The sequence below is a fragment of the Orbicella faveolata genome, unplaced genomic scaffold (assembly GCF_042242905.1).
Source record: "Orbicella faveolata isolate gen_17 unplaced genomic scaffold, um_ofav_v1 contig_1, whole genome shotgun sequence".
NCBI classification, from domain to species: domain Eukaryota; kingdom Metazoa; phylum Cnidaria; class Anthozoa; order Scleractinia; family Merulinidae; genus Orbicella; species Orbicella faveolata.
The window spans coordinates 32,892,821-32,910,665 of record NW_028301536.1 but is presented as its reverse complement, the minus strand read 5'-3'; the positions used below and the strand labels follow the sequence as shown (position 1 = coordinate 32,910,665).

Below are 17,845 nucleotides of genomic sequence, written 5' to 3'. Positions count from 1 at the left end.
GCCCGACGCGTGGGCCGACCTCTCCTTCGCTTTAAGGATGTTTGCAAGCGTGACCTGCGACTCGCTGAATTCAATCCCAATACCTGGGAGGTCCTCGCGCAAGTCCGCGCCGCCTGGCGTCACGGTGTGAAGGAGGGGGCACTCAGGGCCGAGACGAAGGCCAGGGCCGAGGCGACAATCAAGCGGGCGGCGAGAAAGGAACGACAAGTATCAGTTCGTGAGGCCACAAACTACATCTGTACCAACTGCAACAAAGACTGCCACTCAAGAATCGGGCTTTTGAGTCACTTAAGAGCCTGTCGACAGTGATGCGCTGACCATCGCCTCTCCGAGACGAGGATGCCATATAATTTTTTGTTTTAGTCCAATGTCATGATTCGAAATCAGCGCAACACTGGTAAGATTAAATCAATGCAAAGCCAGGTGAAGAAAAGCACCAACAAATTATGTTAAAATTCACCTTCATACGTCACATCGATGACTGATGTTTAGCCCGACTAGAATAAGTACTATTAAGGCAGACATGAAATATCTAACTCTTGCCGGGATTTTGGTTAGCGTTTTTAAGATGATCCAAACAGGTATAGTACAACGTCTTATTCTCCTGCTTTAAAAACCTCAATAACAAACATAGTTCTCCGTGCGACACTTTTTAAACAGCGCGTAATCGCGGAAAACCTTTTAAACATCGTTGTTCATAGAAATCAAAGAAAACGTGGGACAACTTGTCTGCGTGCAGTGAATTGAAATATATGAAGTGAGTTTTAACAGGAAGGGAAACTGTAGTTCAATTTAGGAAGACAAAAAGAAAAACCTTAAAGTAGCTGAAAAATAACTATTCCTTGTTTTATGTCCAGCATTAATCATAAACTGGCTCGCTTTTTAAAGATTATGTTTGACATAATAATTGCCATTCGGAATTCATTGGCTTTTTAAAGGAGCTCCGTCACGGTGTTTCGTCTCTTTTTTTGGCCGCGTACAAAATCTCCTTTAAATGGAAGGAAACCTGAAAATAATAGTTTACTAAGATAGAAAAACATCAAAGAGATAATAATAAACCATAAAGGAACAAGGATGGTCAAGGATGGCGAAGATTAACACGGATTGTAAACGACGAATTTGAAAAATTTAGGCTAAACTTTTCAAAATGTGCAAACCGTGACTGAGCTCCTTTAACTGAGGTGAAAAAAAAGTTTCATTCAAAAGAGTAAGTAAAGCGATATTCATGTTAAATTTATTTCATATTCGCTGCAGCTTAAGCCAACCATGACGGCAAGAAACGAGAACGTCACCAGACAAAAGTTTTGAAATGAGCAGAACGACATGGCTGTGCAGTTCATTGTAAATCTTTGCATATTTCTTAGCCCTCCTCTTTAAACAGCATCGTGAAATGGCCAAGTTCTGTGTATTTTGGAGAACGCAAACGACAGCGGCTAATTTTTGTATTTGCCTTTGGAAACAAAACCTATCATATATATTACATATTTAGTTTAAGAAAGTTTTGAGACCCATAGGGGAAACGGAATCAGATGACTGAGAAATTCGAATTACGATTAGGATTACAAAAGTAAGAGCTGTCTCTCTTCTCGCATAACGTGTCAATTTTCTGGTATACTGACATACAATTTTACCTTTGGAATATTTTCCCTGACGCAGTGAACGGCCTGGAATGTTACCATTGTGAAAATTCAACTTCTTGGAAAAGCTGTGACGAGAACCTTAAAGAAGTCACCGGGAAAGTTTCAAGAGATGCTTCAAAGCGAACATAACGACCCAAAACGTCTTAAAAAATATTTCCAGCTCAGTCTTTGCAAGGGGCTGCGCCGACAGATGCGATGCCAGCGGGATTCTCCATTGTGACGAACATGTCATCTGTGACGCGTATTGTTGCTCCGCTGACCTCTGCAACATGAGCCCGAAGATAGCGAACAGCAAAATGATGATGTTAATCTCCATGGCAACGCTTCTTCCAGCAGTTTTCTTCTGTACATAAAATAAAGCTGACAATCTGAGCCTTACGGGTAATGATTTTCTATGATAATGCAGGTATCAGTTTCCAAAACAGCCAATAATAGAATGCAACCAAGTGCAGTGCTCTAGGTCTTTGTAGTGCATGCCGTGCAATGCCATGCAATGCAGTGCGATGCAATGCAGTGCATTGCAATGTAGTGAAGAGTAATAGAGTGTCTGTTTTGGATGGCTTTTAAAATCGGTATTAATTTGAAGTGGTTTCTTGGAAATTCAAAACCAAAGAAACTATGATCAATCTGATCACTTCTGGTAAAAGAATAAGACCGTGCTATTGCATTAAATTAGCTCTTGGTACAAAATAGCTCCAAAAAAATTACCCACTAATCTGCTTTTACCGTTGGGTACTATTACAGACTGTATACTTGTCATGTCGCGTGTGCGACCCGCTTGTCTATCTAAACTTGTATACATGGAGGATATTTTCTTATTACGAACAGCACGGGAAAGCAGCAAAGGAACTCCCAGAGTGCATTTCGCTTCCACAGAGGGATAAATCGTGCGCGATATAAGCGCGACGGACATAAGCGAGACGAAATAAGAGAGAAATCACTATCCAAAGGCACGCAGCACGCCCACTTAAAGTGATGAACTCACATAATACGCCATCGCTTAAAAAGTGCACGAAAAAAGAGGCCACGAGAAACCTAGAGTCACGCGCATTTTTCTTGCGCTTTCTTTTTTTCGTGTCACGCTATACGGGCTATAAGCAAAAGAGCGACTGTTCGTTGTCCAAACACGCGGCAACTGTTATTACAATTCTCTACTAGCCTGCGTAGCAAGCGTTTCTGTGGGGTTCGGGAACAACGAATTACTGCGCGAAAAATGGAGCGAGTAAAAGAGGGGGAAGGGGGAGGGGGAGGAAGGAAGGTATTACAATTTACGTCAAGCCGGTTATTATAATCCCTGTATAATTCACGAAATGACGTGGCATGACGTTATCAAACTGGATTGAAGAAAGCACGCTATCACAGATCAAAGATCGGAATGCGTACACAATCTTGGTAACAACATGATTGATCGTACTATTTTTAGATCGTCTTCTTGAAACTCTAAGTAATCGTGCAGTGTGCAATTATCTCAACAGCATTAGAAATACAGTATGCTTATACTCGTCGCTGCTATGGAGTCATTAGAGACCTTAAGCAAACACTTGAGGCGGTTAGGTGGAGGCGGCGATGGCCGCGCGGGAGTTGGGTTGAGACCGCCTCCTCTTGGCGCGAAATTAGAATATTAAGCTTTCGTAGAAGCGGCGGCGAGCAACGGCTGTTTTGCTTTCGTTTTCAGTTGTCCAATTTGACTTTGTTCGTGGATTTTACGAGCATAATGGCAACTTTTCGAGAAGTCCGAGACCTTCTAGCTGTTGCATGCTTTGAGGACATCATAGACGAGGATGAATTTCTGTTGCTGAGGGATCTACACACGTCGAAAAATCTTTACTTTCCTTACGAAGACTGAATCAGCCTTTTCTTTACTAGTGCAACCAAGGTCACTGGCCTCTGCCTCCTCCCATTTTTCTGATATTTCTTCCATCAGAATATCCATCTCGCTATCTTCGATGTCAACTCCACTCAGTTTCGCTTGACTGTGATGTTATCGTTTCGCCTTGAATTTGTCCAGTAGTAGTTTGAAATGTTCCTGTACGTTTTTCCGCTTCACCTGAAACTTCACGGAGGTTTCGTCATTCAGACGATCCGTGATGGCATTCCATACTTTTCCTCGATCTACAGTCCTTGGTTTGAAGATCCATGGTTCTGAAGTTCTGACTTCTTTCGCTAGGATCAAATCATGTGCTTCTGTCCACTCCATGATCGAGCTAGATGAGAGAAAACAAAAGCTTATTAAAAACAGGTCCTGTCTAACGATTCACCTTTCGGAAATATTCCAAAGTTATAGAGACAAATTGGAAGAACAAAATAGCATTTTGTACCAGCAAGTACTTGCAATCTAAAGTTTTAAAGTCTACAAGACGTGAACATCACTCGGAACAATGTAAATCCAGGAAACTCACCCATTTCTTTTGCTTTTCTCTCCTTCGCTTGCCATCTTTCTTCTTCACTCACACCTCCAATGTGAAGTGAGATTTTCGCTGTAAAGCAAACGAAATATCAAATATTTGCAAAAAAAAATACAAAGAGACGTGTCAAAAAACATTTTTTAACTTTATAAAAGAGTTTCTGTGTATTTTAGGTGCTACAAATGGGAAAATAAAGCGACCGTCTCTCGAGGCGGCCAAACCTACCTTTCTCGCCGCCGCCACTGTTGGAAGACGCGGGCAACACTCAACGTGATTATGCTAATTAGCTCGAGAGCGGGAAATTTTACTTCCGGTTGGCGTCCACCTTGCCGCCTCCAGTGTTTGCTTAAGGTCTCTATTGTGTGTCAGCGTCATAATGATCTGATTAAAGCCAACAAAGCGTCAGGATGAAATTTTAGCTCATTTATGTTCTTGCCTGACTAACAAGGTTGGCGGCTAAATTAACACGCGTTTGAGTTAATCATGAACAGACGAACAATCTAACTAACTTCAATATGTAAATAACCTGCGGGTTTGGAACTTGACCTTGTTTTTTATACAGAGCGGAAAAAACCAGAGACAGAGGGGTGGACTACACGAGGAGAGCAGAGCGATCAGGGGTGTGCATCATTACCACAAGCTTTTATGTTGACCAATCAGATAACAGCTTTTCTGACAAGTATTGTTACCTTCCTTCCGAAATAGATCAATTTCGACATTTTTAAGGTGTGCCATCACATTTAGCATTGAAAGCTCAGTTGAGTTCTTCAGTTTGCGTCTTATCGTCCTAGTCAGCACTACCGTACGGTGGGTTCGCAGAGTCACAACCACTAGGCGACTAGCAAAGCGGAAAAAACGAAGAAACATGTCGAATTACAGAGTTTGGTGATTGTTGTGTTTCTAATGTTCTCGCCACTTGGTAAGTGAACTTACGTGGTACATTTCTTATTTGCTAAATGCGTAATACCTAAAGACATGTTTAATTCGTGCAAGTCGGATGTCAAGTCGCTCGGTGGTCTTGCATCATCACCAGGCAAGACCTCGTGGCACTTTTAGTTTCAGTTAGAGTGTCCTTAGCTTCGTTCTCAATTCAAGAACTTTGAAGAGACTGTTCACTATTTTAGTTTGCAAAATTTTCTAGTTTTCTCGCGAAACAAACATGCAGTGGAACCAACATTCACTCAGATTTTCCTAATGACTGACATGTAGGCTTTATTTCCATAATGTACTTCAGCACCACGGCTATAAGGAAAGAAACAGTTTTAAATTAACTGGATGTCTTGTTAGACCACTTTTAGTAGGTCATCCCGATCGAAGTGCCGCATGTACGTGAGGGCATTAAATACCACGTCGGAAATAAACCAATGCTGAATTGCAAGTTTGAGTCTTAAGAATCATTCTGAAAATTTAATTGTGAAGGCAAAGCATTCTCCAGCAAAACTAGACAAGAAGTTGAAACGTTATTTAATTTGTTTGAAACCGATTATTTCAGATAAACAACCTACGTTGAATGAGCTGAAGCCAGCTTGAAGTATTCGATTAACAGTAAAGCAAGTAACTCGGCGATGCGGTTTCAATGCAAGTATTTTAACTATAAGTTAGCGCAACTCCAAGTCCATCTTCCTTATATAGTTATTAATTTACTTTCGCTGTAACCGGGTTTTCTGCCGTGCAGTTGCCTGACGATTGCTTCGGAAGAACTATGAAACTCTGAGTAACAAGTAAATGTCTTCGATTGACCAACTAATCGAGCTCTTTACCTCTACTTTTATAAATTACTCTAGTCTAACTATTGAGCACCCTAATAGCCGATGAGGATTTCAACCTGCTGATGAGTTATTTTATACAATACTTAAAAGTTTTTACGGAAGCATAAGAGCCAGTCTTGCCCTTGGTAGTTTTTATGACACATACCACGAGGTCTAAATTTTCCGGTTTCGAAAACACATTGCGTGCGGAAATATTTCTCTTGAATTTTACAAGTGCAGACAATCTTGATGGCTATTTTCCGGATTGTTTGCGAACACAAATTCAGGATTTCACCCGTTGTTTTAACAGTTATTAGAAAAAAAATTGAAACAGTGTTTTTTCGTTTGTTTTGTTTAGTTGGTTACTGATATCCCTTCGGTAATTAATCAGTGCTCCTGATGATAGCAGAGCCTGATAGATGTTCCCTTCTGGATTGGATGAGTGACTGAGGGAAAGGAGGAAGGGTGCGGAGGAAAGGGAGTGAAATATACTGATCCTCGACGACTGGTTTAGCAGGGTTTATTGGCGGTGAGGTGCACAACTCTTAGTGTTGAATGGAAGCCGGCCTCATTTCCCCTCTCCCTTCTTCAAGCACAGAACCTGCCAGCAAGCTAAATATGAATTCAACTTTTCAACAATACTTCTTAGCTTCCTTCCGCCCTCGGAAGCAAAAATTGAACAACAGAAACGAAAGCATTGGAACTATAGAAAGTGTTTCGACAGGCTTTGATAAGAATACGAGTAATGTGTTGAAATGGTAGCCACACGTTTATAATTTTACCTCGCTTCTCCTTCAATCTTGCAGTGTTTTCCCGTGAATGTTATCAGTGCCTTAGCACCCACTCTTGGAAAGACTGCGATGACAAGCGATACAAGGTCAGGTGCCTAGATTCGCAGAGGTGCATTAAAGCCAGCGGCCACAGTTCCATTGATGAAGCTTATGTGAAAGGCTGCGCGGCTACCTGCTCAGCATCTGACATTCCTGTCTGCAATGAACCCGGTGTCAAGTGTAACGTGGACTGTTGCTGCTCAGACTACTGCAACGGTGCCCCCGGTCATACGTTCAGCGGTCTTCTCTTGATGGCTTGCGTTCCGATTGCCACTGGAGTTATCTACTTGTTCGGTTATGAGGTTGCTTTTAAGTAATTTTGGATTTTAATCCAGTGCCTTTTAGTAGAATGCAGTTATTAGACGCGGAACAATCAAGTTAGGATGTTGAATTATTATTTAGGAGTAAGAACTGTAAAGTAAATTACTCAGACCCGTCGTTTCATGAGCGATAATTTGAGCTTGTCGATACGTATAACGTGACTGAGCAAAGGTTCATGTAATATTAAATAAAATTCAATAGTTGTTGCTTAATTTCATTGACTTATTTGTCGTCTGTTGCTTGCATTGTACAGTCGAACCTCGATTATCCGGACTTTTTCTCTAGTCCCAATTTTGTCATGAATATTTATTAGTCATGATCAAGATCCGTAGCAATATTCTTTTTTTAAAACTATAGCATTAAAAAGTGCAGTCAAAAGCGAGTTTGTTTTGCTTTTAAGAGCACAAGCAGCACTCGCACGCGTCGTAACTAATGAAGAACACACGAATGAGTTCTGATTAGCTCAGAGTTGAGTGGTTCAAGATATACAGTAGACCATATTGTTTTCCAAACGATTTGTGAAAGTGTTGTTTCACGATTAAATGTTGCTTTATTTAAACAGTTTTGTTCTTCATCAATATTCATATTTTCGATTATCCGGACCCTCGATTATCCGGACGATTTCGTCTAGTCCCAACGAGTCCGGATAATCGAGGTTCGACTGTATGTTAAAAGATGCTGAAAACAATAGGGTTAAGCTGTATACCCTAGAATTATTTCGCAGATTCGAATTTTTGACGGGATCAGCCACCCATTCCAAATAAAACCTTTGCCCGTGAAGGCGCGCTGGCCTCACGGCTAGTGCGCTTCACTCCAGATCGCGCGGTCCGAGTTCGAGCTCTGGCCGGGGACATTGTGTTTTGTTCTTGGGCAAGACACTTTACTCTCAAAGTGCCTTTCTCTCCCGGCGAATTTAACGCTAGGGGGTAACCTGCGTTGGACTAGCATCCCATCCGGAGGGGGGGGGAGTAGAAATACTCCTGGTTGCTTCATGCTACAGAAACCGGAATAAGCTCCGACCTGATGGGCCACTTGGCTCGTATGCAGGCCTTACCTTTTTTACCTTCAACTATCCTAGAACAAACTGGGACTAGGTTCCGTTAATGACATGCACACGGGCCCTCGTGGAAAAACCTTTTTTCGAGTCAGTTCTCCATCACTCATTATCTTCTTTCAGCATGATGAGCAAAAGTCGAAAGAAAACTTTTTCTACGATTTCATTCCAAATGAAACCCTATTACTGAGTAGAAACTGAGAATTAAGGCATCTATCAGGCCCTCTTTTTGGCGAAAACAGCTCGAAAACTATATTCTGTTGTTACAGCACACATCTATATAAACCGTTTAATTTTTATAGGACAGTCTTTCAGAGAGGAGTACAGGGCATTATTTCTGATTCACCGTACGCCTTTGGCGACATTGCGATAAGTGCTGAAATAAAAGTTCTTTAGAATTTCGGGTTCGTTTCTGGTATCATTAAAGATCCTAAATTAAACAAAGCGCTCTTGCACAATGAAAGTTTCTCAAATAAAATGCGCGATGCACTTTATTTGGGTCGGGTAATAAACCAAGACGAGGCAGTGTCGTATCGCAAGGTTCGCTGATATGCAAGGAAAAAAAAACACGTTATATCTCGCGAATCCGAAGTCCTAGTATTTTGAAAAATCATTTTAACCTCGTCAAGAGTCGGTGATCTTGTTCATACCCTTAATAAACTGTTTGTCTCAATGTTGTCTCAGTTGACTCCAGATAACTCAGAACATGGCATTTAAAGTACTTTCACTCTCGGCTACCCGATCCTTCGATAACTCGAACCTCATTAGAGGCGGAAATTTTCGGTTCCAAAGACAACTATGTGATTTTGAAATAAATCACTACAAATGATTACGTAGAGCAAGAAAAGTGTTGTTTTGTGTAGCACATTTTATTGATTCAGTTTGTAAACTGAGAGAAAATGAAGGGTAAGTGGGGTAAGGGAGTTAACCCTCGGGGGGTTGGTTGGACTCGCACATAAAACGGACGGGGTTGCTAGTCGAAAATTTTCAAAAGAACCCCTAAGTGGTACCAAGATCCTGTTTCGTGGGCTTGAATTTTTTTCACTCCTAATAGGTGCCAATTGTAAAACAACATACTAACTCACACTGACTTTTTTCGGCTCAATACCCTAAAAGGTACGGCAAAAACTCCCGCTGTGGACCTTTTGAGGCTGAAGACCGTAAGAGCCACTCTCCCTAACCCCCGCGTGAGGCGCGGCACAAGGTCGGAAAAATGGACCCGTTGATATTTCGTCCGGAGATAACCCATGGTATGCTAAGAATCGTGATATAAGTTTTAGGTTCTAGAGTTTTTACATTTTTGAGAAAATTACGAAAAACCGTCGACAATCCGTGAAGTCAAAAAATCACAGAAATGAGGTCAAATTTCACGATCAGATAATCGAACTCGCGTGAAGGCGCATAGCAAATTATGGTTTTCCTTACTTTATAATTTTATTTAGGAGGTATTGCTAAGCTGCTTTGATGATATTTTAGACTTACAATTGTAATTCCGAATTCCTGGAGAGCAAGCGAGGAGAACCGAAGTTTCTAGACTTTGAAAATCAAAAATTCCATACCGTTTTCAAACATCTCAAAACATACTCGGTATTATGTAGAATTCTTTCAAAATTCGATTCTGGCAAGTTCAAGAGCTGTTTTTGAAGGTGATATAATTTTTTTCTTGGCAAAAGTTATTTCTGAGGCGAGCGGCGCCATGCAAGTTGACCCAATTTGACCCTTCGAAGAGATTTTGTTTAATCAGGAAACGTAAACAATTCGACTAACCTTAGCTCGCTTTCTGCGCAAACCATTGAAAAACCCTGCCATTTCCCGTTAAAACTACTCAGTAAACCTGGGATAATACTTCGATGGCAGCTTACCTTCCAAATGGGTGTTTGAAGGCAAATAATTTTGATGTTCTTCGCTAATTTTCCTGTGTCCTTCTGCCGTGCTCAGGCACCGGCCTTTTCATCATACGGCTACGGCATTTTCTAAGTGTCACCTTTCCCTGGCTTGTGCAATATTTTTCAGGACCTGGATCCATGTCTTGCACATAAAGCATCTTCTGGGTATCTATTGAGTTTTGTATTGAATATTTCTAATGAAAAGAGGCAAGAAGTGAAGGAACTAATTGAACTGAAAAATAGATCCAGATCGATGTCACGCCATCTTTACATCTAAGTGATCACGTGCCGCAAATACATCCGCGTGTATATTTTTGTCTTGCTCTTGCTCATTTCTTCATTTTCTTCCTTACTAGCATACAATGTTTTCGTTTTGGATTTTAGTAACTTTTTTATTTGTAATCAGAAGCCTATTTCGAAGGAGAGCTAGCTCTTTGTATTCAATACTTTGAATCGGTGTATATACACGCAACACATTTACTTTTTTATCCATTTTCTAGTGACTGTGCAACAAGCTAGAAATCATATCTAGTTTTAGCTCCAAAAGTCAAATGTCTGGGCAGGTCCATTGCTAATGATTTCATAAAGCTAGATAATATGGAATAGTAATATATATCTGAAAAAGGGCTAGTTACTGGCCGCAAAGGGAGTTTTTGTAATTTGTATTAATTGTATTTACCAATTTGCCCATGGCAGGTAAACACGCAAATAGGTCCCCTTCGTGGCGCATCTAACTTTTTAGGAATTCTGTTCAACAAGTCGGACAAGATATCTTTTGATGAAGAAGTGGACGCACGCTTTTATATGGTTCTCGAAAACTATCCCTTTGGAAACTGAAAATGATTTGCTTTTGGGTTCGCACAAGATATGTTTCTTTTCGTAGGAACAAAGAGCACGTAACACTGTTTTGAGAGTTGCCATCGAGAGAGATCTAAGTTTAAAACAGATTATTACCAAACGCAAAAAGATCTGTGGCAAACGGTTTGTTTACCTTTAAAAAAGTTCTAAATATAGAATTCCCACGGCGTTCGAGCTGTTATCTTTTAAAATCGAACTTTTCGATCGCTCGCCCGATAAGCGAAGCTAGCACGTGCGAGGCTCCTAACTTTTTCTTAAACTGAATTCGGCAAACCTTATTACGCGGACAAACTCCACTGGATTAAAATCTTTACAACTTTACAAAGATATCTGCAGGAAAATGCGTTTAGGTCTTTTGAACAGTATATTGTACGACCTTGAACGCTCACTTTGTCCTAGACTTGCCACAAGTCGACCTTTCCTTAATCCTTGACATATTTATCTTCCTCGAGCGAAGCGAGAGGGTAATCTTCAAGCGACGAAGTCGCGAGGGCGAGCGCGAGCGACGTAAACCAACAGCCCATGCAGGGAAGAATTATTGGAAAGGACTTTCAGAAAGTCTAACTTTGTCCAAATAAAAAAAAAAAATCATCTACAGTTCAGCTCTCGAGTGATTAGGACACACGTGTTTACTTCTGCCGAAATTGAGTCATTTACTCTGCGTCATCGGTTGAATTATTGGAGGATGGAGAGCAATTGCTCGTTTCAGCGGCTAGTTGGAGGCCAACGCGGTCAAGACCCTCGAAGCACTGAAGTCCAAGATTTAGTTCCCTTGCTAACTTGTAACAAAGATATATCACGCCACAAAAGTTCTGTCATATAGACTTTCTTCTTAGAATCCATCACACTAAGATGCTGCAGGGAATTTATATCAGTTTGCGCTCTGCAGGAAATTTGTTTTCCGGCGTGTCCTCGCGCAATTTTATTTTCAAAATCTTCCAGTCTCCCCCGCTTCGTCCTCGCCACTTTAATAAAAAAATGGAATGGGCCGTCTTTTACCCCGAATACATTTTGTTTTCACTCACTTTAAATTCTAGGGGGAGTGAATAAGGTGTGGTTACGAACTCTTAGCTATTTTCCACTACCCACTGAGCTCAGCATTAGCTGAGTGCGCTAAGGAGAAAAACGGGAAGTTATCCCGTTTTAACTTGAAAGGAAAACGTATTTTGAGCGAAAGCAATTGAGTGAATTACTGTATTAAATATTTTGAACAAAAGACATGAAAAAGTCTTGTGTATGTTTATATCAACATGGAAAATCTTAATTAACTTGTTGCAGTGGCCATGTAATGAACCGTTAAATACATTGCGTGCAACATCAACAAGAAAAAGAAATTGTCTACATAGGAAAACTTCTTTCCCCCTCCCCCGTCAGAAAAAAATTAATCACTTGGTCCGGAAGTGACGAAGGAAAGATTGCGTTACACTCACTAGACCCAGATTTACGTCTTGCACTTAGAAATTTTTTTTATTATACAAGAAATTAAATGAATATCAAGACGTTGCTCACTGAGAGGTAGATATTGCAACATATGGATTGATTTTCCGGAAAAGTGTTGCACAAGCTTAGCCTGGAACCGGCGTACAAGCTCGATGTCAAGATATAACCCTAAATTATAAAGCGCGGCAATACGGAAGCGATGTAAAAATTAACTGAGAACATCAAAATTATTTGCCTTCAAATACCCATTTGGAAGGTGAGCCGTCATCGAAGTATTATCTCAGGTTTACTGGGTAGTTTTAGTGGGAAATGGCTGGGTTTTTTAATGGTTTGCTCAGAAAGCGAGCTAAGGCTAGACGAATTGTTTACATTTCCTGATTAAACAAAATCTCTTCGAAAGGTCAAATTGGGTCAACTTGCATGGCGCCGCTCGCCTCAGAAATAACTTTTGCCAAGAAAAAAATTATATCACCTTCAAAAACAGCTCTTGAACTTGCCAGAATCGAATTTTGAAAGAATTCTACATAATACCGAGTATGTTTTGAGATGTTTGAAAACGGTATGGAATTTTTGATTTTCAAAGTCTAGAAACTTCGGTTCTCCTCGCTTGCTCTCCAGGAATTCGGACTTACAATTGTAAGTCTAAAATATCATCAGAGCAGCTTAGCAATACCTCCTAAATAAAACTGTAAACAGAGGAAAACCATAATTCGCTATGCGCCTTCACGCGAGTACGATTATCTGATCGTGAAATTTGACGTCATTTCTGTGATTTTTCAACTTCACGGGTTGTCGACGGTTTTTCGTAATTTTCTCAAAAATGTAAAAACTCTAGAACTTAAGACTTATATCAAGATTTTTAGCATACCATAGGTTATCTCTGGACGAAATATCAAAGGGTCCATTTTTCCAACTTTGTGCCACATTTTTTCAATCTCACTCGATCCTTACAGAGAGTCGCTCTTACATGCTTCTCAAAGATAGACTTTTTCTTTTATATATATTTTATATTTACCATGTTTAGATATTTTAATTCGTTTTATTGCCTATTTGTGGCTACTGTTGCTAGGCAACACTAGCCACTATGTTATTAATGTTATTGTAATTAGTCAAATTGTTCCTTAAAAGCCCCATTGGGCGGGGGGAGGGAGCAGTAGCAAGGATATTTGTATGTAAGTGTGCTGCCTTCATGAAGGTCTTTTTAAAAAGGGTAAAACCGGCTATCTATTTACTGGAACTGTTATTGAATTCAACAATGTGAAGACTTGGGAAATAAAATAACTGAAGTTGGAAATCAACCTGAGTTTCTGGGCAGGCAAGCCGTAGTTGCAATAAAATCTGCATGCTCGGATAGGTCGCCAGTTCGATATAAGCTTGTGCTGATAAAAATGGCCATAGCTTTTGAAATACTGAAATCGCACGGGCACAGGGGTTTTTGTAGATTTTGGCCGGTAGGGAGCTACGCTTTTCGGCTGCTTGGACTAGAGCTTTCAACTCTGTCCCAAGGTTAACAAATCAGCTTCTAAATGAAGTCCATTTCGAGCCATCGTTCGACGGCAATTAATAGTGTTCAGTAATTTGCTTGGTGCACGTCTTGGCAATCAAATCGAGAGGAAATTTGTTAGTATATTGGAAAAACAGAAAGGTTTACGGGCGTGAGGAACTTGAGACTAAGTTTCATTACTAGATGTTGCGAAGTTAGAAAATAATTTTTCAAACAGTATTTTTTTACGCTTTGTTTGTTTAGTTAGTTAATATCCCTGCCATAAGTAATCAGTGCTCCTAATGATAACAGCCTGATAGATGTTCGCTTCGGGATTGGATGAGTGACTGAGGGAAAGGAGGAAGGGGCGGGGGGAAGAGAGAAAAAAGGCAGGGAGATAGACTGATCATTGACAACTGGCTTAGCAGGGTTTATTGGCGGCGATGTGCACACATCTAAGCGATGGGAAGCCCTCTTTTCCTTTCTCCCTTCTTTAATCACAGAGCCTGTTTGCAAACTTATTAAGAAATCATTTATCTTTTCACCGATACTTCTCCCTTGCGCCCTTGGCAGCCACGCATTTATAATTTTACCTTGCTTCTTTTTCAATCATGCAGTCTTTTCCCGTGAATGTTATCAGTGCATTAGTGAATTCTCTTTGAAAGTCTGCGAAGACCAGGGTCAGGTGCTTAACTTCGAACGAGTGCATCAGAGTCAGCGGTAGCAGTACCTTTGAAAAGGTTTATGCCAAAGGCTGTGCGGCCACTTGTTCAGCAACCGAGATACCTTTCTGCCAGGATCCTGGCTTTGATTCCAAGGTAGAGTGTTGTTGCTCGAACTACTGCAACGGTACACCTGGTGGTACGGTCAGCGGTCTTCTCCTGATGGCTTGCGTCCCCACTGGTTTTATTTACTTGTTCGGTTATTCAGTTGCTTTTTAGCAATTGCGGATTTTCATCCAATGTCATTCAGTAGAGTGCGGTTATTAGGTGAATTAATCAAGGTTGTTGATTTTTCGTTAGCTGTTTCCAAGGAATGAAAAGTAAATTAACCATACGAGTCGTTTTAGATTAAAAGTGTGCGTTGGAGCAAATTTTATGAAAGCTTCATGTTGTATTTAAGTGTAGATAAAGTGAAAAGTAATTGCTGTTTATTTGAAAGGCTTTTAAAAAAAAGAAGAATGCTGTTTTCTTTTTTGGAATATTTTCTTTCGTTTTAGAGATATTTACGTTTTTGTATTATGCAAATGAGGAAAGTGATGATGTCATAAGTAGTTCCACTAAAGCAGTACAACAGAGAATCAAGAATATCTCTAGAAATATTAGAGCAGTGTTCTTTAAACTTGGCATCAGAAATGTATATCACAAAAGAAAAGCAAGTCTAAAAGCAAGTCAAAACATTCACACTTTCCTGGGCCCGGTGCAACTGACTTGCTTTTAGACCTGCTTTGTTTTGGCCTGACACAGTCGCGAACCAAGTTTCGATCGATCTGTTAGCGCTTAACAACCCTCTTGGAGCCGCCAACTGCCGCAAACATTCAGTTCTTCGAATGCTGCATGTCAAATTACCGATAGCCAGACTTAAATGATGTCCTTTGACTACCAAAACATAGCTATTTAGAAGAGATTCTGCCATTGAGACCTTAATAAGCTTTCGATACGATCCGATACCTGGCACAATCTTCACAATCGATATATCTACTCGAGGCTACTATGTCATGTGCTTCTATTTCTCAGACCCAGCCTACTGTGAGGCCGGAGGGGGGGGGGGGGGGGGGGAAGCAGGCGACTCATCGTCGTAAAGGCAGTTAAAGCAAGGCAATGGCTCGAAGCAAAGGTCCACTTAAGGTCGGGGTCAACCCAAAAATACACCATTTTTTCAAACTTTCTTCATGGTTTAGATTTAATTCTAAACCATGGCAAAGTATACATTTTTGGAAAGTTTAAAGACCAAAGTTTATAAAAATTTGTTTTTGTACTTTACAAGTGTATTGTAACCTGACACCAGCTGATTAAATCTACCACTTGTTGGGGAATGCCAGGGCTTACTTGAAAAAAGGTAACTCCTACAAGAAATGATCGAAATGAATAATTTTTACATTGTTTTAAAAGAAAACAAATAGCTTATTGTTTTAAGCGCAGAGATTTTTGAAAAGTTAAAAACGCATGAAATGGGGACCAGTAGGGCTTAACACAAGTTGCCCAGCAACCTTTTTGGCAACTTTTCGTATTTCGAGCAACTTTTTTGTTTCGAGCAAGTTTTTGCATTCTGAGCAATTTCTAGTTTTCTAGATATCGGAGCAGCTTTTAGTGCTTTACTTGGCCATGCTTCCTATTTTACAATGTTTCAGTAGACAATTTGTGAGCTTCTTTAATTTTTATTATTATTTTATTAATGATATGTAGATGATGTGTGTGCCGCTGTTAAATCTAATCTGGTGCTAGCCTTACAGAGTCATTTGAACAATATCGAGCCGTCGATCCAATTTACGATTGAAAGAGAAACAGAACGGAAAATATCCTTTCTTGACGTCACTGTCTGTCGACAAGATGATGGCCAACTCTCCACTGAAGTCTATCGCAAACCGACACACACAGAAAGATATCTCTCGTTTGACTCTCACCATCCGACTGCTCACAAAAGGGCTGTGGTCAAGTCTCTGACTGATCGTGCAAAAGCTATCCCGTCTCCTGTTGACCAACAATCAAAGGAAATGAAACATGTGATCGCGGCACTCAGGGCGAATGGCTACCCGAAACGCTTTGTTATTCATGCAAGTAAACCGGAACGGCCTTCTCAACAAACGCCTGCAACTCCACCGGATGACAAAAAAAGGTTTCTGCGTTTTACCGTATGTCAAGGGCACTACGGAACCGATTAAGCGAATCCTAAGCAATTACAATATCAAAGTTGCTTTAAAACCACACCATACCATCGGCAATTTATTTCCCAAACCAAAAGACCCAGTCCCGAAAGATCAGACTCGTGGCGCAATTTATTCAACTCCCTGTCAAGGTTGTGACAAAAGCTACATCGGAGAAACGAAACGAAAATTTTCCACCCGGCTCAAAGAACATCAAAAAGCGGTTGTAAACAAACACTCGCACAAGTCAGGTTTAGCGGAACATTGTTTACACTCTGGCCACACCATCTCCTGGGAATCTTCAAAGATCTTACGTACAAGCACAAATTGGCGCAACAGACGTATTTTAGAAGCATGGGAAATTAACACTTGTAGGAATCCGCTGAACCGTGATGATGGTATGCATTTGCCGCACGAATTTTTAAATTTAGCCCTAAGGGATAGAACATAATTAGCTCCGATTTGCCGATTTGCATAGTATAAGAACGTGCCTTTTCAACAAATTCCTTGTCACTTTCCCCTGATGAAGGCTGAAGTTTTAGCCGAAACGTTGGGACTTTTACAAAAAGAATTGTTACTAACATTTTTACATTTTTAAACCAGAGTAACGTTTTTCAATCAATTAAAAATTTTTTTTTTTCATTCTTTTTAAAAAATGTTTAAGAATTTTTGATATTGATGCGTCGTATTAACTCATACGTATTGTGAACAAATTTATTTAGCGACGCTGGTCAAGACGCAAAATTTCACAAAAATGATTAGAAATGTTACCTTTGTTGTACAAATTGCATATTTTTGCATCAGACCAAATAAAAGAAGAGAGAAACAAAAAAAGGTTTTTGCTTTTTTAGCAACTTTTGAGCAACTTTCGCTACAAAGAGCAACTTTTTAATTTGTTGGGGGCGACTTTTGAGCAAGTTTTTGAGAAATTTCGGGCAACTTTTCGGGAAATCTCGAGCAACTTGTGGTAAGCCCTAGGGACCAGTCAAATCTGATACAGAAAATCCAGCATATACCAGCTTACGTTTCAATGCATAACTTCGACAAAATGCACTGGATGGAAAAGTTCTTAGCTTGACACGCAAAAGTTACCTAGAACAACAAATCCTGAAAATTTCAGTTCAATTGGACAAATACTTCTCGAAATATCTTTTCTCAAAGGCAAAAATAACTCGTTTTGAGAAAACGAGCTAAGAACTTACAGTAACGGAAATATTTCTCAAAATAAAATTTTAATGCCCTAAGATTCAAATTCCGATAAAAACAAAAATTCGATCTTTTACAAATTTTTAGGTGCATCCCTGCCCTAAGGGGATC

The 17,845-nt window shown here is 40.2% G+C and overlaps 1 protein-coding gene and 2 pseudogenes across 2 annotated transcripts; 2 read left to right on the top strand and 1 right to left on the bottom strand.

Moving 5' to 3' along the window:
* Window positions 1–523: 523 nt before the first annotated feature.
* On the top strand, window positions 524–1,993 carry LOC149118802 (uncharacterized; annotated as a pseudogene).
* A 1,170-nt stretch (window positions 1,994–3,163) lies between these two features.
* On the bottom strand, window positions 3,164–4,385 carry LOC149118801 (uncharacterized; annotated as a pseudogene). The gene is made up of 2 exons (XR_016204654.1): window positions 4,040–4,385; window positions 3,164–3,844 (listed from the first exon to the last, which is right to left on the bottom strand). The product of XR_016204654.1 is annotated as an uncharacterized LOC149118801 (transcript).
* Window positions 4,386–4,796: 411 nt separating this feature from the next.
* Window positions 4,797–7,156, top strand: LOC110054113 (uncharacterized). Its single transcript, XM_020760448.2, has 2 exons — window positions 4,797–4,964; window positions 6,600–7,156. The coding sequence occupies exons 1-2, from the start codon at window positions 4,949–4,951 to the stop codon at window positions 6,938–6,940; spliced, it is 357 nt and encodes a 118-aa protein (XP_020616107.2). The 5' UTR covers window positions 4,797–4,948; the 3' UTR covers window positions 6,941–7,156.
* Window positions 7,157–17,845: the final 10,689 nt, after the last annotated feature.